Below are 25,224 nucleotides of genomic sequence, written 5' to 3' on the forward strand. Positions count from 1 at the left end.
AACAGACCATGTATGAAACATGGAACAAAAATTATTTCCCAAATTTCAAAGACCCAAAAATCATGTAAATAAATGGACGTATTTCATCATATTGTGTGTTATTCCATCTCTGAACTGTTGATGAAGGTACATGATTTAAAAAAAAAAAGTATTTAAAAATGATAAAAATTTGCTTGGAAGGACTGACATATTTTATAGAAATAGTTTCCTTTCATTTTGAAGTAATATTAAAGTATTCGGAAGAAAAAAAGTTGACAAATTATGCAAAATTGTGCACCTTCTACTTGTTTGACCTTTCTTAATAAAAAATCTCATTACACTCATTCGCTAGTTATCACTGTTTGTATTTATTGCCCAAAAAGTGCTGCATATTTCAGAGTTTTTAAATTTTTTTTGTCAACAACTTGAAAGAATATCACAGGTTTAACTTTACCCTGTTGGAGTGTAACTCTTTCCTACATTCTGATACTTTACTTATTTCAATAGTCCCTCTAGTTTCTGAATAAGAGACATTTGAATGTAAAAAATCTGCTCCTGTTTCCCTCCGTTACCACTTGACCAGACCCAGATGTAAAATGTGACATAAAGCTTCCTCGCACTTCTCAAGATCATTTTGTTCTACTTTGGCATGCAACACAGAGCTGTTTTTTTTTATATATATTTTTTTATTTTCAGTTTTGCATACAGACGGAACAGAACGCACGGTGCATTTTAACCCAAAATCCACTTACTCACTCCATTGCTTGCAGCTTGTCTTTGTTTTGCCATCTGCACTTCTCCCATACATACATACATACCACCACCACCATCACCACCACCACCACCACCACGTTGTTCCACTGCCGCCACAGGGAGCGCTGGAGAGCCGCGGAGACCTGTTCCTGTGCCCGCTCTCTGTGTCTCTCTCTCTCTCTCCTCCAGCCCGGGCTCCGCTCCAGAGATGATCCGTTATCAGGGCGGAGAGAGAGAGCTGCCCAAACCCGATCGCCACCTCTCCTTCTCCCCACAGACAGCTCCGCGCACGCCGGTCGCTTTACTTCTCCTGCAACTCCCTGCAAACCTGGATCGAAACGCACTGGATTTACCACAACAAACCGGAATATTTAGCCAGTACTTGCGTTTTCATTCGGAATTCGACTGCATTTCGGCGTTTTCCTGCGCGCTTCCTGGAGCTAAACTGCAGCAACACATCGTGGAGCGGTCGCCTGTTCTTCCTCTTTTGTTTATCTCCGCGGAGAGGAAACATTTCATCGCATTTTTAGCTCGTTTTAAAATGAATGAATGACCAAAACAAAGGAGGTTGATGTGCACAGCTCCCCCGCTCACCTCTTCTTCGCCTCGCCCAAGGAACGGAGGCTCCAGCAGCAGCTCCAGCAGCGGGTGAAGATGGACAGCGGCGGCGGGACAGAGAGCTCCGAGGGCGGCCAGGCGAAGCACGACGCCCCGGGGAAGAAGAAAGGGGTGAACCGCGCTCCTTCGCCGGCGCGCCCCAAGGATGTGCCCGGCTGGTCGTTCACGAAGATCCGGGGAGGGATAGGGACCCCGACTCTGAGCGTCAAACCCGGCGGGATCCATTTGGGGAGCCGAGTTTCCCGGAGGAGCCCCGTGGGAAGCGTCGGTAGCGGGAAGGATGGAGCTGGGAAAGCGGCCGGGAAGCATTCGTCCACTGGGAAGAGCTCCGCGGGGAAGGGGGCTAAAAACACCCGGAGGAAGGTGTCGGACGCGAGCACCGGGTCTGAAGACTTGTCCAAGGACTCTGGCTGCGCTCCCGAAAAGCTTTCCCCGACTGATAGCAGCTCCGAGTTGTCCGACTGCCCCTCGGATGAAAACAAACTATCCACGGACGCGTTCAGCAGCGACACCGAGTCCCGGAGCAGTCGCGGCGGGGCGGAGGGAGAGCACAAGCCGCTCAGGGACGCGGCTACAGCGGACAGAAGCAGCAGCAGCTACCGGTCCGTGACATCCGCGGGGAACATGAGGAACATCCCCGCGTCCATCACGGGGGAGGCGGGGGATAATAAGGACCGGCTCTCGCTGCTGGGGGTCGAGGCCGGGGAAGGAAGCGTCTCTCCCGGTGATGAGAAGTCCCTGACCTCGTTCGAGAGCCGGTTCCCTGCCTCCACGTCCCTGGCCTTCTCTGACCTGACCGAGGAGCTCATGGACAGCGTGCACGAGGAGTACGCGCGGGAGATAGAGGAGCTCCGGTCTGAAAACGACTACCTCAAAGTGAGTATGGACGCGGTACTCTGCAAATTAGATCATAATATTAGATGGGGAGAGGATGGAAGGTGAACGCACTCGGAGGATCTGCGGTTCAACCCTCCAGTCAGGCTAACCACTCTGCCACAAGAACACATGGAGGAGACTGAGAACAACAACATCCTCACCAGGGCCGAGTGTCTCATCACCTTGATACACAGGAGTAACAGATTACATGTACCAGAGTTACGTAATCAGAGTACAAATGATGAGTAACTGTATTCGGTTACAGTTACTGTTTCAGTGAGTGGGAATTGGATTACAGTTACTTTGTTGAAATAAATGGATTACACAGAGGGATTTTCCTGTTTTCACATTTGGGGCTATATTCCTTTTTTTTTTTTAAATTGGTAATTACACTCATTGCCGGACACTAAACCAGGTCTAAACCAGGACTAAAACCAGGACTAAACCAGGACTAAACCAGGACTAAACCAGGACTAAACCAGACTAAACCAGGTCTAAAACCAGGACTAAAACCAGGACTAAACCAGGACTAAACTAAACTAGGACTAAACCAGGACTAAACCAGGACTAAACCAGGACTTAAACCAGGTCTAAACCAAGGACTAAACCAGGACTAAACCAGGACTAAACCAGGACTAAACCAGGTCTAAACCAGGACTAAAACCAGGACTAAACCAGGACTAAACCAGGACTAAACCAGACTAAACCAGGACTTAAACCAGGACTAAACCAGGTAAACCAGTAAACCAGGACTAAACCAGGTCTAAACCAGGTCTAAACCAGGTCTAAACCAGGACTAAAACCAGGACTAAACCAGGTCTAAACCAGGTCTAAACCAGGACTAAACCAGGACTAAACCAGGACTAAACCAGGACTAAACCAGGTCTAAACCAGGACTAAAACCAGGTCTAAACCAGGTCTAAACCAGGTCTAAACCAGGACTAAACCAGGTCTAAAACCAGGTCTAAACCAGGACTAAACCAGGTCTAAACCAGGACTAAACTAAACCAGGTCTAAAACCAGGTCTAAACCAGGACTAAACCAGGTCTAAACCAGGACTAAACCAGGACTAAACCAGACTAAACTAGGATTAAACCAGGTCTAAACCAGGACTAAAACCAGGACTAAACCAGGACTAAACCAGGTCTAAACCAGGACTAAACCAGGTCTAAACCAGGTCTAAACCAAGACTAAACTAGGATTAAACCAGGACTAAAACCAGGACTAAAGCAGGACTAAATCATGCTGCGTGGACCATGTCTCCTCCTCTTCAATCAATAATATTTTAAATTTGTTGAAGTAAAGTCTGGGCTTTTCATTTTTTTTTAGCAGATAAAACTTCTGATGTTACGATTTCCTCGTCTTTGCTTCTCTACAGCAAATCAAGTAATCCAAACTATTCAGATTATGTTACTCACCTAAAGTAATTTAATGGATTACGTTACAAACTACATTTTGGGATATGTAATCTGTAATCTGTAGGGGAATACATTTTAAAAGTCACCTTCCCAACACTGTACACAGGCCACGATACAATACATTTTTTGATACAGTGGCCTGGAAAAAACAACATCTAGATAAGTTAAAAAGACTTAAATTAAGAACATTTGAGTAGATTCATCTTGACAAGTCACATTATCTACCAATGGAATAAATGTGTTTTTCTTAATTCAAGCAACATTTGATTTTGTTTATTTTAAGTGCAAGGCGTTGTTGTTTTTCTAATCTTAAGTGGAGCAAGATGTTTTTTCATATTTTAAGTACAAAAAGTCCTGTTCCACTGGTGGATAATTTGACTTGTCAAGTGAAATTTACTCAAATCATGATCAAACTTTCTTAATTAAAGTCATTTAACTTGGATTAAGGACGAGATTTTAGCTTTTGCCACGTGCACTTTCGATTCAGTACGATTCGATATGATATATTTCAAATCGGTTTGATACGGTTGAGTAAAAAAACAAATACTAAATCATAGCTGTGATACTAAAAATCTACTAAATCCACTAAATTTGTGCAAAGTTAATATAAAAAAACACCCATTTTACTTAAAACAGTGAAAATATCAACGCAATTGCAGCTCTTACACAAAATAATTATTATAAGTAAAATATAGTCTTGGCGATAGATTGATACAGCAGCCCACGATATTGATACTGTGTCATCACATTCATTGATACGATATATTGGTATTTCAATATTTTTGGAATTTAGGGAGTACATGCACAGGATAACCTCTTTGACACCAGGCTCTTGCTATTTTTGCTACATATTTTAAATGTATTATTAACATTTATATTGTTTTTCTTTGTTATTATTAGAGGTGGGCAAAAATATCAAAATATCGTATCGTTTAATGTGATGATACAGTATTGATATAGTGGGCTGCTGTATTGATATATCGCCAAGAGTATTTTTTGATATATTTTACTAAATTATTTTGTTACAGCACTATAATTTTATGCAACACATTTGACATTTTCACTGTTTTGATGATTAACATTGCACAGGAAATGGTTTATTGAACAATATCGAATCGATTTGAAATATATTGTACTGAATCGAAAGCTCGCTGTATTGAGATATGTATCGTATCGGCAACTTCTGAATGATACCCAGCCCTAGTTATTATAATGTATTGTGATGTGTGAGCTACTGTGTAATAATAATAATAATTCCTCTTGTTGTGGGTCAGTAAAGTTTGTCTAAATCTAAGTCTAACCCAGGCAGGACATGCAAACTCAGAGAGACCAAGAGTGTAATTATCAACCACGTTATTGAGCAGTAGGAGCTAGGATAACCACTCTGCTACAGTAGACGCTTAGTTCCGGTTCAGGGGCCACAAATCAAAACACAGACAAGGTGGGGGACTGTTTAAGAGCCATGGACTGCACCATAGTCCAGGACCAGTGTTGGGAAGGTGACTTTTAAAATGTATTCCCCTACAGATTACAAATTACATACCTCAAAATGTAGTTTGTAACGTAATCCATTAAATTACTTAAAGTGAGTAACGTAATCTGAATACTTTGGATTACTTGATGTTGTTGTACTTTTTAAAACGACATGATTGTACCAACCGCATCCTGAAAATTCATGTTTGTTCTCTTCAAATTGGCTGAGCCCAAGTCTCCATGAACAGACTTTTGTTTGCTGTAAAGAAGCAAAGACGAGGATCTGAACATAAGATGTTTTGTTTTGTCTGCTTTAAGACAATAAAAAGTCCAGTCTTTACTTAACCAAATTAAAAATATGATTGATAGAGAAATGATTTTTATATGAGAAATGAGAAATTTATATGAGTATGTCCACCCTACTGTTAGTGTCATACTGTTTAGACCTGGTTTAGTCCTAGTTTAGACCTGGTTTAAACCTGGTTTAGTCCTGATTTATTCCTGGTTTAGACCTGATTTAGTCCTGCTTTAGTTCTGGTTTTAGTCCTAGTTTAGTCCTTGTTTAGACATGAATTTTAGACTGAATACAGTTACTCATAATTTGTACTCTGATTATGTAACTCTAGTACATGTAATCTGTTACACCAGACCTTTATTCAAGCTTAGATCATCAATAGGACAATAAATATACAATAACAATAACATGGGCCAATTTACCTGGAAGACAAGAAAAACTAGTTCATGATCCAAAGTTTGAACAAGCTAGATGTTAGAATATGAGGCTTTGCAAAGGGCAGAGATGCTTTTTGTGTAAATCTTGCACGATTTTGCATGTTTATTTGACTTGATTAACCAAAATATTCTGCAAACAAACAAGAAATTCCACAAGTTTGAACATCTGTCCAAGAGGAATGCACGTTGACAAACCACCCTGAAGATTGCAAAGGCCGTGGGGAAACACTTGAAAGCTCATTAACCTGCTCACCGCTTTGTAACTACGGCTTCATAAACACCAGGTTACTTAACGGCGAGACAATAACAGACTTCTTCAGTAAATGTAGTTTACAAGTCCAAGGTTTACTGTACAGTTCGCTTTGCCGTCTCTCTCTCTATCTCTTATGACATTAGGTTATAGCTGTGGCCTGCTGTTAGTGTATATTGACTGGTGGGTGCATTAGGCCCAAGGGCAAAGAACTGGGAGATCCAAGGTTATCAGTAATGTAATGTGTGAATCAATGACATTAACAGAGTGGTAGACATATCTGGGTCCTCCATATTGCGAGCTTGTAAAGAGGCAACACTATCAAAACCCAGAGTAATCAATTTGAATGTAATGATTGGTTGATTGTTTCAGGGTTGTCTTTAAAAAAACAAAAAAACAAACAGCAGCTAGGGTCGGGAGTAATTAAGAAGTTGCCGATACGATACGCTTTTCGACACAGTGAGCTTTCGATTCAATACGATTCGATATGATATATGTCACATCGATTCGATACGGCAGACATGTCAAACTCAGGCCCGGAGGACAAATTTGGCCCGTGATATAATTATATTTGGCCCGCGAGATCATATCGAATATTAGAGCTGCCCGCCGGCTACAGATAAACTATAGAGACATTATTTTTTTTTTTATTTGGTTATTATTTTATATCATGCTTGTTCTGGATTCAGTGTTTAAGCAAAACTATTATTAAACATTTATTTTAATAAGAAAAGCTTTAACATCACATATCTCGAAAGAAGAAAAAACATGCAGATGTTGTTGAAAATTTTCAGTAAATATTTATTTAGTCCCAGTTTTTAATTTTGGCCCTCTGTCAATTTGAGTTTGACACCCCTGTGATACGGTTTAGTGAAAAATAAAGGCTAAATCGTGGCTGTGATACTAAAAATCCACTAAGTTTGTGCAACGTTAAGATGAAAAACACCCATTTTACTCAAAACTGTGAAAATTTCAACACAACTACAGCTCTTACACAAAATATTTTAGTAAAATATACCTAAAATATACCTAAAAATACTCTTGACAATATATCGATACAGCAGCCAATGATATCATATAAGTTGCCGATACGATATCTCTCATCACCTCGATACATAGGCCACGATATGATACATTTTTCGATACAGAGCACTGCAAAAAACGATATCAAGATAAGTTAAAAAGACTTACAATAAGAACATTTTACTTTATTTCAACTTATTTCAACTTGACAAGTCAAAATATCTACCAGTGTAATAAGTGTGTTTTTATTAATTCAAGCAACATTTGATTTTGTTTCTTATTTTAAGCGCAAATAGTTGTTATTTTTCTAATCTTAAGTGGAGCAAGATTTATTTTCAGTAGTACAAAGTCTTGTTCCATTGGTAGATCATTTTACTTGTGTGAAAGTGAAATTTACTCAAATCAGGATCAAACTTTCTTAAAGGTTGTATGGAGGATTTTTTTTTTGTTTCAAATTGTCGATGAAAGTTCAAAATAAAATTATAGAGATGCAGCAGCCTTGTAATTATGATGACCAAAAAAAAAAAAAAAGAATGAAAATCCATCAACTGTGGATGTGATGGGGGCAGATAAACATCAGCCAACAGAAAACAACGCTACCTCTTTTTCTATTGGCTGTTGGGTTGTCAATCAAACTCCCTACGTTTCTAGCGTCACTGAGTTGCCGACGCGCTAGGGATTATGTGGTTTACGTTTACCTCATGCACTGATGCTGTTTACTCAACCAACACAGCGGTTCTTAGCGTCTTTTTCGAACTGTAGCTTCTTCTCACGCAAAGTTTGTTGTGACGGCAGACAAAAATTCACGACCAGTTCGCCAGAAAAGAAAGTCTGTTTTTGACATAGCTGAAAGAAGAAGAGAAGGGGAAGAGGAGCGAAGCGCGACAATTGAAAATGGACAAACAGTCGCTGCATTTCTCTTTCCTTGGAAAAATCTTCTATACAACCTTTAATTCAAGTCATTTTTGGCTAGATTTGAGCTTTTGCAGGGTGCACTTTTGACTGAATATGCTTCAGTACGATATATTTCAACTTCAGTTCGATAGGAGTCAGTGAAAAACAAAGGCTAAATCATGGCTGTGATACTAAAAGTCTACTAAGTCCACTAAATTGATATGAAAAACTGTGAAAATGTCAACACAATTGTAGCTCTTACACAACTTAATTTAGTAAAATATACCTAAAAATACTCTTGACGACATATCGATACAGCAGCCAACGATATAGCTATTGTATCAGCACATTAAAACTAGATGCTCTTTGAAGTTTTGATACAGATTAGAGCAAAATCACATCCATAAGATATTTTGGTTTTTGTGGAAAGATTTCAAATGGTCTTCATCTATTTTCAGAACTACAAACGACCACACGCTAATACTAAACAAACTGTATAAAGCCTGCATTCGCTCGTACTGTTTTTAGAAAAAGGTACTGCAACACAACTGTATGTGGGTTGCCAGTGCCTAATAGAGGACACTTGCACGTTTTTTTCTCATGTGAAAGCTGAGAATCTTCCAGAATTCACTCACTAAGCTTCAGAGAACTACCACTGATCCACGGTTCGGCTGCAGGAGCTGGGGTTTAGGTAGTGACCATTCGGATCAGAGAGAGTCCTTTTAGGTTTAAGCCAGCTGGATTTGAGCATTGAAACTGGCAACCTAAATGAGAGACTGCTTTCTTATTTTAATTCTTACCTAAGGCCGCCATACATTACAGGAGAATTTGCCTCGATTTTGGCTGCGATTTGCTTCTCCCCGTGTTCGAGGAGCCGTGACCTTGTCTTCGTGCGCGGTTTTGAAGCTGCTGTGCTCCTCGTGTGTGTGGAGTCAGTGTGACTCTGAGCTGCTCTGTCAGATCGTAACAGTAAAAGGTCAGTAGCGCTACGGTAACAGCCGATAAAACAGAGCATCAGGGCAGAAGAGTCACAGACCGAGGCACAACATACAAACTGTAGCGGATATAGAGAAAATAATATGAAGACTTTATTATTCAGCTCTCGTAAAGTGGTAAATTTAAAGTGCAGCATCTCATCCACATTATCCATAGAAATTGTCCTCCGCAAATAATAACACAGAGTCCACAAAACCGCGCTGTTAATCCAGTTTGAAGCGTTCTATAAAAGTAAAAAGGCCAGAGTAGTTCCTCACGCGTGTCTGTTTACGTCCACACAGCGCACGGATCGAGGTGAAGCTGCAGATTTGCAATAGTGACTCTACTTCCTTTGTACTCTTGCCAATCTTTTATGCTTTAAAAATCCCGTATCTGAAGTATTGCTCCACATTTCACAAATAACTAGAAAAGCACTCAGAGAGCGCAGACCTCCTCCAAGGACTACAGTCCCCCTCATATTAATTGTGTTTTCCATAAATATTTGTCTCGTATCTTTCAATTTGGAAGATGAAAGAGGATCCCACTGTCCATCCCTGAGTCAAATTTCATGGGGTTTGGTCAATAATTAACCGAGATATTGAGAAACAAAGTTTTTGGCCTCATTTACCACAATGTTAACTAAAATTTCAAAGTGATCCAGAATCCAGGATTTCTTCTGGATCACCCCCAAAATGAAATCAGTTCTTCCTTTTCACATTTCCAACAAATCCTGAAAATTTCATCAAAATCGGTCCATAACTTTTTGAGTTATGTTGCTAACAGACAAACAAACAAACAAACAAACAGACAAACGCCGGCAAAAACATAACCTCCTTGGCGAAGGTAACACACAGTTTTGACTTGTATCTAAGCTAGAAGTGCAGTGCTCTGATCTTTTGAACACTTGAGACCCTCAAAGCGAGTCTTTTTACTCTAGACAGGAAACAGCAGACGCGATCGTGCTCAAAACTTTATAGCCTGTGGTCCGCAGTCATATCCTGCTGCAGTCTTTGCGATTGGAAATTTGAAGTCTCATAAGATTCTCTTCATGTCTGTGGTGTGCACATTTAAAAATCGTTTAAGACCGAAAAATCCTAATGTGTGTGGCGGCCTTAACTAGCCCGATTCATCAGCCGGTTTCACTTCTTCACTGTCTGACCTCACAGAATTAGGATTCGTTCGCTCAATGGTAGGCGTTTTTTTATTTTTATTTAACCAATCGCTGCTATTTGGTTGTGCCATATGTAATCCGCCGCTGACTAATCCCGTAGGAAGAAGGGCAATAACGTCTTTCCCCTTGATAAAATTCACCAAACATTCTCTTTGTTCCGGCTTTAAATCCTCGATCTCGGGAATCTTTGCCAACACAGAATGTCTGTCTTCGTCTACATCCGTCTCGTCCGCTTTGTTTACTGTTGTGCTGTACCAAAAAAAGGGACCCAGTCATGGCTTCAGAGCTCTTTGCTGATTGGCCGGTGCTGCTCTGATTCCTGACCTAGTCGCTGGAGAGAAATGAAATTGAGCGGAGGCACTAGGTGGCGCCAGTCTGACTAGAATTGAACAGTTCCTTTGAAGAAACTACCATTATTTTGAGTAGGGAAAAGCATATCTCTTAAAAAAAATAGTGTTTTTTCCTTATCGTTGTTATGACCTGTCTAACCTACATATCTCTAAGCTGTATTTTAATCTCTCTTACCTTTCAAAATGTTAAATTATTTTGCCATACTATTGGGTTAGTCGCAAAATGAGATAATTACTGTAGCAGACTAATAACTGTAACAGGCTAACACACGAATCAGCCCATAATCTGTAATTTTGTGATCAGTTTGCCATCTTATTGCATATTTCTTTCCATTGTCATAACTCGTATTACGTCAGTGCAGCAATTACATTTTATAGTTTAGCAAGCTCAGTGTCACAAAGCTAAAACGCCTGGATAAACAATTAGCCTAAAAAACAGCTGGAATGGCTCTCCGTGTTAATGTTTACGCGGCGGTGACCTACATGTGCTGTAACAGAATGAACTCACTTCCCTCTATTGTTCACGAGTCTCCTCGCTGTCGCAAACCTACAGGGATCATTAAAGCTACATTAGAAAACTATTAGGAGCCGTGTTGCAGATTTTCCAGACCTACAATACACGCCATTTGATCTTGTTTATGAGTTTATTTTGCAGAAAACTTGGCATGGCACCTCATTAAGTTGCAGGCCCTTACCCCTTACCGCTTTTGAGCTTGTGACAGAAAGTCAATGGTTCTTTAATGAGATGTTAAGTGCATTTCGTGAGTTCATTTTCCTGCTGTTGTGCATGTCAAAGAAAATCTCAGCGTTTGGGTGAAGAATTTAGTGACTTTGGTACTGTCCCTCAAGATTAATGAGGTAAAAGGTTTCATTACCTTGATATGTAGGTCCTATATCAGCCTAAACTCTGCTAATATATTAAAAAATTGGAATTATTACTAAAGCTACAGTACGTAACTTTCTGGAGGTGGCGCTTGACCTGCATTATTATATGGAAATAGAAATTTAAAACCAATATTATCCATGGAAACAAGCAGGATACCCTTCTGAAGATGCATGTTTTTTTGTGCAATAAACAAACAAAAATCGACTTTTGGCTAAACGTGTGGCTTTAAATCATATGTTCTTTTTTTCTAATATCTAAGACTACAACATTAGCAATTTGCAAAGAAAACATTTTGGGTCGAGATTGACAGATATGGGATTTTTCTTGGCCGGTGCTGATTCTCTATTGTTTAGAATCCAGCCGACGGCCGATAAGCTCTGCTGATATTTTTGGGCTGTTATGTAAGGCCAGTCTTGAGGGTTTTCCTAAAATTTACTACAAGCTCACCCACAGTCCTTTTTTTTTTTTTTTTAACCACAAATCTTTAAGTGAGCTGTGTAGTCTAGCCTGTTGTGCCTTTATCTCTTTGTATTAAATTCTTAAAATGAGATTTCTATGTATTTTTTAGGCAGTAGATCGATCAAAACAACCAAAACAACGACCTGTACTGGAGATTTAAAGCTGATAGCTGTATAAAGGTGTGCAAAAATACTGAAATATCGATATATCGTATCATTTAATGTAATGATACAGTATTGATATCGTGGGCTGCTGTAACGATATATCGCCAAGAGTATTTTTTGGTATACAGTGATCCCTCGCTATATCGCGCTTCACCTATCGCGGCCTCGCTGCTTCGCGGAATTTTTTACAGTGCTTTATTTTTTACAGTGAATCCTGATTGGCTTAGGGGCGTTACTGTTGTCTAGAAGTGAAAAAGGTTTATATTGGTTTTTCATTACACCCATGCCAACAGTTTTCGTTTCTGTACATTCTGCCAAATTTACGTTTGCAATTTTTCTCCGTGACAAAACCCACAATGTCAGAGAAACGTTCTGGATGTCCGTTTATAAAAATCTTCTTGCTCAGAAAAAGAAAGAGTGCCAACAACTACCCATAACGATGTTCTTCTCTCGGAGAAAGACCCCTGCGCAGCCTTCAGTAGAAAAAGACGCTACAGCGCAACGGAGTCAGGACGAAGAGGCGCAGCTGGAGGGACTGTGAAATACGCGAGTGACAATGTTTCCTACCTTGTATTCATTACTATATAAAAATATTGTTTTACAACACCGTTCTTTAAACTATTATAGTTATTTGTAAGAAAACGTTAATATTTCTATTTCTTTAACACATGTTGGGCCTGAAAAGAGGTTTTATTTTTTGTTTCATTCTGCAGTTCAGTATTGCATTGTAAAATCACAGTAAAAAATAAAGCTGACTACTTCGCGGATTTCACCTATTGCGGGTTATTTTTGGAACGTATCCCCCGCGATAAACGAGGGTTCACTGTATTTTACTAAATGATTTAGTTACAGCGCTACAGTTTTGTTGCTTGTTCAGAGGAAGGAAACTCATTTATGTGACACATTTGACATTTTCACTGTTTTGATGATTAAAATGTTTGTGTCTGTGTATTTATTAATGGTCACGTAAATATATCGCCAAGAGTATTTTCTGGTATATCGATACAACAACTCGCGATATCGATACTGTATCATCGCATTAAACAATACGATATATCGATATTTCAATATTTTTGCATCGTGACACCAAATTTGAATATTGTACCATGGCTAGTCTAAACCAGGACTAGAACTCGCAGTACACAATCAAAACCAAGTGTCACGCGGGCACTTTTCTCGAGAACATACAGTACCTCTGCTTGAGAATCGCTTGTTATAAACCACTTTCCTGTATTACGCCCCCTCACTCTCCCAGCCTTGCCTTTCTGAGTACCCTGAGTGCAGTCTGGAGCTGTAGCAGTGGCTCAGTTCAGTAAATGTTGCCTTTATTTGGCAGACTCTCTCCTCTCTCTCTCCTCGTGTCTACATAGAGTTGGACTGCAGCCAAAAGGACTCACCAGGACACGAGTGAGGATGATGTTTTGAATACTCCCGACAGCTCTGTGTGCTGGAGAGAGGCCTGGTGGAGCACAGATAGTGGATGTGTGGTTGTAATAGTATTCTTAGCCTGGTGACTCAGTGTGGCTAAATGCTTGTTTGTAACACATGATTTGAGTCTTGTGCTTGATAATTGTTTGCTGATTCCCAGTTTGGTGCAGAACATAGTAACTAGAGTTAACAATACTACACAATATTGAAGAACTCAAGCTCAGCATGCAGGGTTTGTGTCTTAAACTGGACATACTGGACAACATAAGTCTGGGTATGTTATATAGATCCAATAATAGCATAGTACGGGCCCTTTAAAGTACCGTCACCTGACTTTTGTCCATGTAGTTGAGTAAAATTTGTTTTTAGGGATGTAACAATAACCGAAATATCGTGATGTCGTATCATCAAAAGTCTCACAATAATATCGTGGACCATCACAATATATCGAATCACAAGTTCCTTTACTTAAATACATGGTTTTACAGTAGCAACAGCTTCTAAACATCGGGAACTACATATCCCATGATTCATTTCAGTGCAAACAGTGTTTTTTACATTGAATTCTTGGGATTATGATTGGAAATAATTGACACCAACATTTTGTGAAGGTATTTTAAAAGCAAAAAAGTTTCCTATGTACAATTATATCAGCCTCTCCAAAATTTCGTGATAATATCGTACCGAGAGATTTGTATATCGTTACATCCCTATATATAGAGGTGTGCAAAAATATCTAAATATTGATATATCGTATCGTTTAATGTAAGGATACAGTATCGATATCGTGGGCTGCTGTATCAATATATCGCCAAGAGAATTTTTTTGTTATATTTTACTAAATTATTTTCTTACAGCATTACAGTTTTGTTGCTTGTTCAGTAGAAGGAAACTTGTTTATGCGTCACATTTGACATTTTCACTGTTTTGATGATTAAAATGTTTGTGTTTCATATTAACTTTGCTCAAGAAGCGTTTTAACAAAGACTTTTAGTATCACAGCCATGATGTAGCCATTATTTTTATAGAACTGTGTCTAATTGATTTGAAACATATATCGAATGTATAATGACATGTCAGACTCAGGCCTGGGGGCCAAATTTGGTCCACTTTACAATTGTATTTGGCCCGTGAGATCATATCAAATATGTAGAGCTGCCCGCCGGCTACAGATAGACTATAGAGACATTATTTATTTAAAATTTTGTTATTGTTTTATATTCTGTTTGTTCTGGAATCTGATGTTTAAGCAAAACTATTATTAAACATTTATTTTAATAAGAAAAGCTTTAACATTACATATCTCGAAAGAAGAGAAAACATGCAGATGTTGTTGAAATTTTTCAATAAATATTTAGTTTGGCCCACGACTTAGTCCCAGTTTTTAATTTTGGCCTCTGTGAATTTGAGTTTGACACCCCTGGTATAATGTATCGAATCGAATGTGCACTGTATCGAGATATGTATCGTATCATGGCCTGTGTATCGAGATATGTATCGTATCATGGCCTGTGTATCGAGATATGTATCGTATCATGGCCTGTGTATCGATGTATGTATCGTATCGGCAACTTCTTAATGATACTGAGCTCTACTACTGCGTGCTGCCTGAATCTAATTATAAAAAGATTTATCATTCAAGAATCAGAAAGTGCACTGGTAGCATGCTATTTGTTTTTAGTTATTTACTGTGACCTCAGAACTCTCTCTAGTCTGTAGAAGTTGGGAGTGAACAGAACACAAAGGTGCATTAGAAAAGTGAGGACTAACTCTGGACCTCTGCAAAGTGTTTAACATGAGCTTGTTCTGTTTTTCATGTTTTTAAGACAGGGTAAAAAAATGACGTACCGCACCTTTAACATCTACAAAGACTAGTGCATGTAATAATCTGTCAATAAAACTGGCAACTTCTTCCATTTTGTCCCTCACTGAGACCCGTAGCAGCTGGCTAAGTCTTCTGCCCATCACATCCACATTATCCCACCTGTTTTCTGCTAATACAAGTGCTTTGACCAGTCAACGTGTCCCGTCCCCCTCCTCCTCGTCCTCCTCCGCTGTGATAGATTTAGGAGCGGGTCGATATTCTGTTAGAACCACCACAGTGACCAGACAAGACCGGGGCTGTCGGGCATTGATCCAGGATGATGGATCTGCAGGGGCTGGTTCTACAGGAAAGAACACAAGACTGAACACTGTAACGCTTTAGTGACGTTGTGGTTAGTCAGGCTGGAAAGTTGGAGGAAACAGAAACGGAAATAAAAGCTAAAAGCACGTTAAAGTGTCAGAGATAAGGCTTTTACTTGGACTTCAGACAGATACGGACACTTTTTTTGGACATTTTGACAGGACTGGACTTGGCTGACATTTGATTTTTGTGTAGTTTTGGTGGTTTGTGGAAGTATTGTGTTTTTGTTTTTGTCTAATTTTTTTTATTTTGTTTGCATAATTTCAAAATAGAAAAAAAAGGAAAAACTTCTACTTTAGGTTTCCAAGTCTAATATGGTAGTTTTGGTGACACTCTGGGTTGCCAAAAATAGTTCAGAGGTACTAATTAATACTAGAGTTGTGCAAAAATATTGAAATAACGTTTAATTTGATGATACAGTATAGTATCGATATCGTGGTCTGCTGTACCGATATATCGTCAAAGTATATTTAGGTATAGTTTACTAAATTATTTTGTGTAAGAGCTACAATTGCGTTGACATTTTCACAGTTTTGAGTAAAATGTTTGTTGTTTTTTCATCTTAAATTTGCACAAACTTAGTGGACTTAGTATCACAACCATGACTTTGTATCGAATTGATTTGAAATATATTGTATTGAATCGTACTGAATCAAAAGTGTACTGTATGGAAAATCTTATTGTATCGTGGACTATGTATCCGGGTAAGTATTGAAGTATCGTAAGTATCGACAACTTCTTAATGATACCCAGCCCTAATTAATACTAAAATATTAATACTAGTATGGAAACTTGATACTCATACTCAAGTATTAGTACTGAAAAATGTCAAATGAACTTTCTTAAATAGTTTTAGAATGATTTTGAAGTTTATAACAGAACTATTATATGGCAACATCAGAGAAACGACTGTTCTTCAGTGTTGAAAATGTAATGATTGTATGAAAAATCATCATTGTGGTTGACTTCTATGTTCCTGTATCTGATCTTTTAATGACAGTCTGAACGAAACAGATCAGATTTTTTCAAATGCGACACAGGACACTTGGATATGTGGTCCTGAAACCGATACATATCTGATCTTTTGACATGTGACTTCAGTGTGAACGGCCAAAGCGCATTCATCCGACCTACACGTTATCAACAAGCCACAAACGTCACTATTCTGCGCTGAAGTAGACGGAAATTGTTAATGAACTCCGTGTCACTGAAGTGAAGCACATCACCACTCACCACTCTTCGCTACGTCTCCACATCCACACGTTCCTTTCAACGGACGTCGCTGCCGCTGTCCCACAAAACACCACGGCCAAAAACCTCGTCCTTCTCCTTCTCAATCTCCTCCTTAAAACAAGTAAATTGTTCATGTTCTGGCTCCGGTACGAGAGGAACTTTAAAATCTCCAGGTGCTCGATGCTCGCGTCCATGTTTGGACAACTTCCGTAAACACAGAGCACGCTCGCTGCGGTTGACGTCGTCGTGTCTCCAGTGCACATGCAGGACACTTTCGGGCCATTTACTGTTCACACTGGAGTCACATACAAGTCGCATTTATTTGGAAATGTGAACGACCTCGCAAAAACATCGGATTTCACAAAAAAATCGGAATTGAGCGTTAAGCCCTGCAGTCTGAACGTAGCCTAAAATCACTGAAACATGCATGGAACCTTATTTAGGATTTAAACATTTTAAGATTATTTTCATTTAATACCCAAATATTGTCTTTTTTATTTTTATTTATTCAATATAGAATACAGAATAAAGCAAAAACACAAACAGAAAACACTCACACATCAACTCTAACATGAAACTGTGAATAGAGATATAAGACAGTGAAACAATTGCAGATTAAAGATATGAAAGTGTTAAAAGCATGTGCAATTATCCTGTAAAATACTCTGGATGAAGTTTTTAAAAGTCGACAGAGGTAAAAACGAAATAAGTTTTAAAGTTAGTGCTGGGTATCAATAAGAAGTTGCCGATACAATACATAAATCGATACACAGGCCACGATACCTATCTTGATACAGTGAGCTTTTGATTCGATTCAATATATTTCAAATCGATTTGATATTCAATAAAAAATAAACGCTAAATCGTGGCTGTGACACTAAAAGTCTTTGTTAAACCACTTGTTGTGCAAAGTTAAAACACCCCCATTTTAATCATCAAAACAGTGAAAATGTCAAATGTGTTGCATAAACAAGTTTTCTTCTTCTGAACGAGCACCAAAACTGTAGCGCTGTAACAAAATAATTTAGTAAAATATACCAAAAAATACTCTTGGCGATGTATCGATACGGCAGCCCAAGATATTGATACTGTATCATCACATTAAACGATACGATATATTGATTTTTTGATATTTTTGCACACCCCTAATTGTCTTTGAGGCGCTGTACGTGATTTCTTAAAAACATGAACAGTTTGCAGTGGAACAAAATTATTCCTCTCTGACCATATGCATTCCGAGCATCTTAATTATTCACCGCGATAAGTTTACAAGCTGTTTTTTTTAACCTTTTTTAGAAACAAGTGCTGTGAGTTTTGCCGTTACTGTAATGCTCACGACAGTTAACATGCCAACCGAGCACTTCCTCATTTTATAATTAGAACCAGACAGTATATATCTGACTTTTTTTGACCTCGAGAGTTACTAGGGCTAGAAGAAAATCCTGCCACGGGAAACTACGCATCTGAAAATTAGATTAAAACACACAAAACCCATCAGTCCTAATTATCTTGTTTCATAATTTTCTGCTTGGGTAGTGAATGTGTTCCAGTCTGACTCCTGTACAGTCGTGAATGTAGGGCACACCGTGTACCAGAGAGATCAGATTGGGCGGCCCCAAAGGCTCATGGGAAATCAGCAGCTGCGGCAACACCTGGACGAAGATCAGAAATGCAAAACAAAAACATGATGTGCACATACCCCCTGTCATTATGCACCCCGTCCTTCAGCACATGGCAAAACAGAACTGGGTTTGTAGAAATTACAGCTCACAACCTGTTTCACAAAGTACTAACTAAACTCTACTCAGGATTTTTGCTTACTGCGCAGCTCTGTGCTAGTGGTACGTTGCAGTCACGTCTCGCTGGGGGATTCTACGTGCATGGCTATGGTAAAGATGCAATGATATCCAAATTTTTCGATACGATATTTTCATGATTTTGAGTAGGCTAAAAGAATTGTGAATATGCTTCTTTTCTTTCATAATCCAAAAAAATAAGATTTAAAAGTGCTTAATAACAGTTATTTCAGCATGTACCGTATTTTTCGGACTATAAGGCGCAATGGATTATAAAGCGCAAGTAATGTTGAATTTTCTTGTTTATTTTCATACATAAGGCACATCAAGCGAAACAAACGCTACATAAGGCACATCAAGTGAAACATACTTGAGGCTGATCCCTTAGCCCAGGCATCCACGATCCATCGGCAGATTGTAGCGTAATTTGCCCGGCGTTGCCTCCCTGTCTTGATGAATGTGAATTATTGAATTATGAATGCGAATGTGCGTGGATATTTAAATTTTTTTTTTTTGCTATAAGGACGACTCAAACATACATTGAGTAATAATGTGTTTAATGCAGCTTTTCACACATTTGTTTACGTTTTAAACTTAAAACTTAAAGCCACATGACTAATTTGCATAAACTATAAGCGCTGAAAAAACAGTTCTCTCCTTGTGCACTGAGGCGGTTTAGCTTCGGTCGCACTAAAGGACACGACTCAGTGGAATATATCTGTTCTGTCTGTGACGAGGCAGTGTGCGCTGAGTTGACGGAGAACTATACTTCGTAATTTACTCCGCGAGCCTCCTGACTACGGTAATCCATCAAGCGGTGCGGCTTCGTAGTTTACCAAAGTCGTACTAAAACATTCTGACAGATTTTTGAGCGCCGTGTACCGCATAAAATCAGCTTGAGGTCAGTAAGCACAACCAGAATTAATACATAAGGTGCACTGATGATTTCTGAGAAAATTAACGGATTTTAAGTGCACCTTATAGTCCGAAAAATAGGGCAGATTGGACTGAAATAGAGCAAAGGATCATGGTCTCTGTAGTTCTCTCTTGTTTTATAGCGGTTGCTGCAACATTACAATGAATTTAAGCAAAGAAATGTGTAATTTGTTTAATTGTGACGGCCCACGATATTACTGTGAGACTTTTGACGATAAGATATCACGAATGTTTCGATTATTGTTACATCTGTAGTCTATGGTGGAATGTTCAGCAGTTACTACGGTGACTCAGTCCACACATTAGCAAACTCTGACAAAGACGTTTTTAAACAGGCTGAAAACTTAAAACAAAAACAAAAACAAAACCAAAAAACTCACATTTTCAGGAGACTGTGATCACTGTGTTTTAAAACAAACCTCACTCTTGAGTTAAAGTGCTGTAAAGTATCTGTTTGCTCGTTCAGGGTTTTTCATTGGGACACAGTTGAGGGTCTTTTTGGTCCTAATCTGGAGGAATGTCTTGTGACTGTAATTTAGGCTGAGTTTGCCGACAGTTGACCATTTGACCTTTTCCCATGCGTGTTTTGAACTGTAAACCACTATCTTTGAGAATTTGGGTAGTACTCGCTGATTAGATAACAGAGCCTGTAGGCAGCAGGTTTAGATTAAGCACAAAGAGTTCACTGTGGTCCTGGTTCATGGTTCATGAGGCGCCTCAATTTAATATGATGCATTTTGGATTTGGATTTCACTATTTATTATTCCAATTTGGACATCAGTCATTATAAACTGGCATAAATCCATAGACTGTAAATGGACATAGCTCCAAAATCTCAAAAATGTTCAATCTTTTGTCTGTTATATATTTATGACATGGACATTTTAAATTGTAATATTTATCTAAAACAACTTCACTGACCTTTGTTTCATCAGTGGACAAACTTTAAAGGCACTGTACCTGATTTTTACTATTTTAAAAATGAGAAAAAAAACTAGAACTAACAGAACGTCTTACAGTGGCCCAAAGTTACTCCTCATTTGCTTTTTGAATTCCAAGCATCCTAATTTATAAGTGTTTTTCACAACTTTTAGAAATGAGAGTAAAATACAAGAGTACCGTGACAGTAAATCTAAATCTAGGATGCTAATGCGCACTTCCTTATAATCGGAAAATAAAACGGCTTATAATTAGATGCAGACAGTACACGGCTGCCTTATTTTGACCTTGTACAATATACAGAAGACAATTTGTTTCAACAGATTTTTTATTGTAAATGCCACTGAATTTCTCACTTCGAATTTTTTTACTCTGAAAAAACATGTTTGAAATATTTTTATTCTGAATGTCAGTTAATTAAATTATATGTGGACATTTTCAAAGTGTTTAACATTCAATAAAGAAAAAAAAAAGATCACCTTTTAAAATATTCAGCACAAATATTTTCAAGGCCTCAAATTCAACAGTCAAAATTCAGAGACTAAATTTCGCAGTGGAAAAAATTTGCAGCAAAGAGACAAGATGCCAAGGCTGAAGCAATCAATCCAAAGTGATCCCATCTAAGGCTACGTTCAGACTGCAGGGCTTAACGCTCAATTCCGATTTTTTTGTGAAATCCGATGTTTTTGCGAGGTCGTTCACATTTCCAATTAAATGTGACTTGTATGTGACTCCAGTGTGAACGTTAAACGGCCCGAAAGTGTCATGGCGTTTTGTGGGGCAGCGGCAGCGACGTCCGTTGAAAGGAACGTGTGGATGTGGAGACGTAGCCAAGAGTGGTGAGTGGTGATGTGCTTCGCTTCAGTGACACGGAGTTCATTAGCAATTTTAGTGACGTTTGTGTCTTGTTGATAACGTGTAGGTCGGATGAATGCGCTTTGGTCGTTCACACTGAAGTCGCATGTCAAAAAAATCAGATATATATCGGTTTCAGGAGCACATATCGAAGTTTTCTGGGTCACATTTGAAAAAATCGGATCTGTGTCGTTCAGACTGTCATTAAAAGATCAGATACAGGCACATAGAAGCCAAAAAATCGGATTTGGGTCACTTCAGTCTGCAGTCTGAACGCAGCCTAACTTACCCTGCGTTCGATTATCTTCCGACTCATACTTGGACCTCGGATTTGACGTCAAGTCTGAGCTTGAAGCGTATTATTATGTTTTGCGTGTCAGACTCGGACAGTAGCGTGTAGCCTCACGTCAACAAGGACTCCCAAACCCACAGGCATTGATACGAACGCAGTAAGGTATTGTAGTAACATGAGTGACTGAAATTGTCATTTAAACCACCAAAGTGTCCAAACACAATGAAAACATTTCATATTTACATGTCACAGTGGGCGGAGCCATCTGGGATTCTTACTCGGAATCCTCGCTCGGTCGACTTTTTCCGCCACCGAGGTCCGAGTCGCGCCGTCCCAGGAAAAGGGGTATGTCAGAAAATCGATTCGTAAAGATAATCAAATGTAAGGTTAGTAACTGCTACAATGAAGTGATCTGATTGGTCAGAATTAGACTCAACAAAACCTCCTCTTTTTTACTTCTTAAGTGTAAACTCCGCCCACAGACGAGAACGGCCAATAGGAAACAACCTCTGTCCTTCTCACTCAAACAGGATCGATTGTTTCTGCCTCGGCCTCTTGGATCTTTGTTATGAATTTCTTCTCTGCGAATTTTACACTGAATTTTGACAGGCTAGAAAATATCTGTGCTGAACATTTAAAAGTTGAAATTTTGATTTTGAATTTGAAACATATTGAAAAAGTAAACTTAAAATTCATGACAAAAATAACTCTTCTTCACATCTTTTTTCAGAGTTAAAAAAAATTCAAAGTGAGAAAAAATTCAACGGTATTTCAACTTCAAAATCAGATTATTAAATTCAGATTATTTTCCATACCATATATCTGTACTGGGAAAAAACAACATCAGGTACAGATCGAAGCTTTGTATTTTGATTTTGCTCTTTAATAATTTGACATTCTGTATTTCTTTGATAAATTCGCTTTGGTTTTCTAAATGAGGTTAACTTCAAAGAGACAACAGAAGAGAACAGAAGGCACAGTGCAGCAATAATTAGCTGTGTAATTCTGATTTGCCTGCATTTTCTAATCACTTACGCTCTTTGTTAACACTCAGTAAGTCTCATATTATAGTCTGATGTATTATTCCCTGTTTTAGCATTAATAGTTGGTCCCCTGAAACCTGATTTTTCACGTCTCGCTGTTACACGAGACCCGACCTCTCCCTGTATCTCCAGCAAAAGGAAGCTAATACTCTGGCAGATGTGCTGTGTAATTATCAGGCTGCCTCAGAGCCGCGAGCTGATTGGCTGGCGGCGGCTGTAATTATGAAAGGTGAGCCGTGATTGGTCGCTGCAGTCTCCTGATTTGCTGCAGTTGCTGTAGTTAGAGCGGCGTGAAACAGGTCAGTGGATCAGTATTATTATACAGCTCCGGTCCCCTGTTCACTGTCCTCACATCCAACTCACCGCGAGCCCGAGTGTTGTGATTCTGCTCGACCAATCACAGCCTGACGTTAGATTATGGGCCGTTTTGGGCTAATATAATGAGATCAAGCGAAACATTATGACTAGAGATGGGCCAATATGGATTTTTTTGAGCCAATATCCAAAATTAGGCCTCCTGACATAAAGCTTTTAAATGGAAAATAAATTTGCTATTGTGTCCCTGATGTACTGTGTTGTATGTATTTGATTTTCTTTTTTGTTTTCTTTTTTTTATGGATTGTGCACGACCAAAAATGTGTGAACTGAATTCCTCTTTAGGATTAATAAAGTCGTTCACTGATTGATTGATTGCTGCTGTGGCCGTTAACCGATATTTGCCAACACCGATAACATAACAAAATGTATTTATCTGGAATATAAAATAATTTATAACATGTTTATATAAGCATACAGCCATATAATGCTCTTCTATTTCCACTTTTACTCATGAGTCTGTTCAAAAAGGCAGTTCTGATGCAGTGAGGACAAAGTAGGAATGACAAATGGGCATGTAAAGCCTGGGGTAGCGTAAAAAATATTGGTATCGAATGTCATTATTGGCCGATACAGATATTAATCAAAATCAGTTAATATCAACTGTTACTGTTACTGGAACTGATATATTACACATCCCTAATTTTAACCATTTTACATTAACTTATTTATGCATAGAAGAGACCAGAGGTGGGGACTTGCAAGTCGTGACTTAGACTCGAGTCAGACTTGAGTCACTATTTGTTCTTGAGACTTGACTTGATAAAATGGTTTAAAACTTGGGACTCGACTTGGACTTGAGGCCTGTGATTTGAGAAGAATTGACGCTTCTCCTAAAAATATATATGTTTTTAGAAAATGCTTTTCACTTTTTAGTTGATAAATGTGGTGCTTAATTTTTATAAGAACAAACTGGAACATGTCGCTCCAACTTCTGTGTTACTTTGGATGTAAATGAAGTACTGTGATGTGGTATCTTCAAATCTACTACAGTACAGTACAGTACAGTACAGTACAATACAGTACAATACAGTACTATTCAGTGTTTACAGTACAATACAGTACATGATCCTTCATAGAACATGATCCTTCCATTTCAGTGCAGACAAAATAACTGTGATTAAGCAGTTTTAAATCTGATTTCTTTCTGTTTTGACCGTAATGATTCGCACTAAGATCTTGTCAAGACATTTAAAAATGAAAAAATAGCATTTCTTCAACTTTTATATAAATACTCACATATAAATATACCATGATGTTTAAAATGCAGTTTAGTTTAAAGTTCATATAAATTGCAAAAACCAAAGCTATATTTGGTATTTTGGTTTAAAGACTTTAAAGAAATGACTTGAAGCTCAAAGCAGACGACTTGGACTTGACTTGGACTTATGGACCAGTGACTCGAGACTCGACTTGGACTTGCCTGTATTTGACTTGGGACTTGACTCGGACTTGAGGTCAAAGACTTGATACTTACTTGAGACTTGCTAAACAACATCTGGAAGAGGCTTAAACAAGAATTAATTGAACTGAAATATGAAAGTATTTCTTGTACTTTTTTGTGCCGTCAATTCATTAACAGATTGTGAAATTGTTACAGTTTTTTGTTTGCTTATTCCCGGGGATAAAGTATTAAAGGTTGTATGGAGGATTTTTCAAGGGAAGTGAAATAAAGCAACAGTCCTTTTTCCAAATGTTGTGCATGTGTGACACCACCTTCCTCCTCCACAGCCTCAGTAGAAACATCTCCTCCCGCCTCTTTGCTCTAGAAATCACGCTTGTTTACATCCAGTGCGCATTCAGAATTACTGTTGAAGTGACCTGTCTAGAAATATTTTAGCGACCGACGAAGGACTGAGACCAGGACCAGACCGACCCCTTCGTCTGCTTCAGTCGCGCAATCGCTGGAAGGAATCTCCAATCTCACCTCAGTTTGTCTTCGCTCCTTTTCTCCTTCTCTTCTTCTTTCAGCGACCTCAAAAACTGACTTTCTTTTGCGGCGAACTGGCCGTGGATTCTCGCACAAACTTTGTGCGAATTGTGACGAAGCTGCAGTTTGAAAAAACCTCTAAGAACCGCATAAAGAACCACATAATCCCAGCGCGCCGACGAGTCAGTTAC

General features: G+C 38.8%; 1 protein-coding gene across 3 annotated transcripts in view; it reads left to right on the forward strand.

Annotated features, from left to right (window-relative positions):
• Positions 1-927: 927 nt before the first annotated feature.
• soga1 (suppressor of glucose, autophagy associated 1) overlaps positions 928-25,224 on the forward strand; it is a 257,223-nt gene continuing 232,926 nt past the window's right edge. For 2 of the 3 annotated variants that reach the window (XM_055166396.1, XM_055166397.1), the window contains exon 1: positions 928-2,226. In XM_055166396.1, the coding sequence (XP_055022371.1) occupies positions 1,282-2,226 (945 nt within the window). In that variant the 5' untranslated portion in view covers positions 928-1,281. Of the gene's footprint in view, positions 2,227-18,620; positions 18,757-25,224 lie in introns of those variants that run through there. The other variant, XM_055166398.1, reaches the window with a different exon arrangement.

Source organism: Boleophthalmus pectinirostris, unplaced genomic scaffold (assembly GCF_026225935.1).
Source record: "Boleophthalmus pectinirostris isolate CB_2022bp ecotype Guang Dong unplaced genomic scaffold, ASM2622593v1 HiC_scaffold_8, whole genome shotgun sequence".
Taxonomy (NCBI): domain Eukaryota; kingdom Metazoa; phylum Chordata; class Actinopteri; order Gobiiformes; family Gobiidae; genus Boleophthalmus; species Boleophthalmus pectinirostris.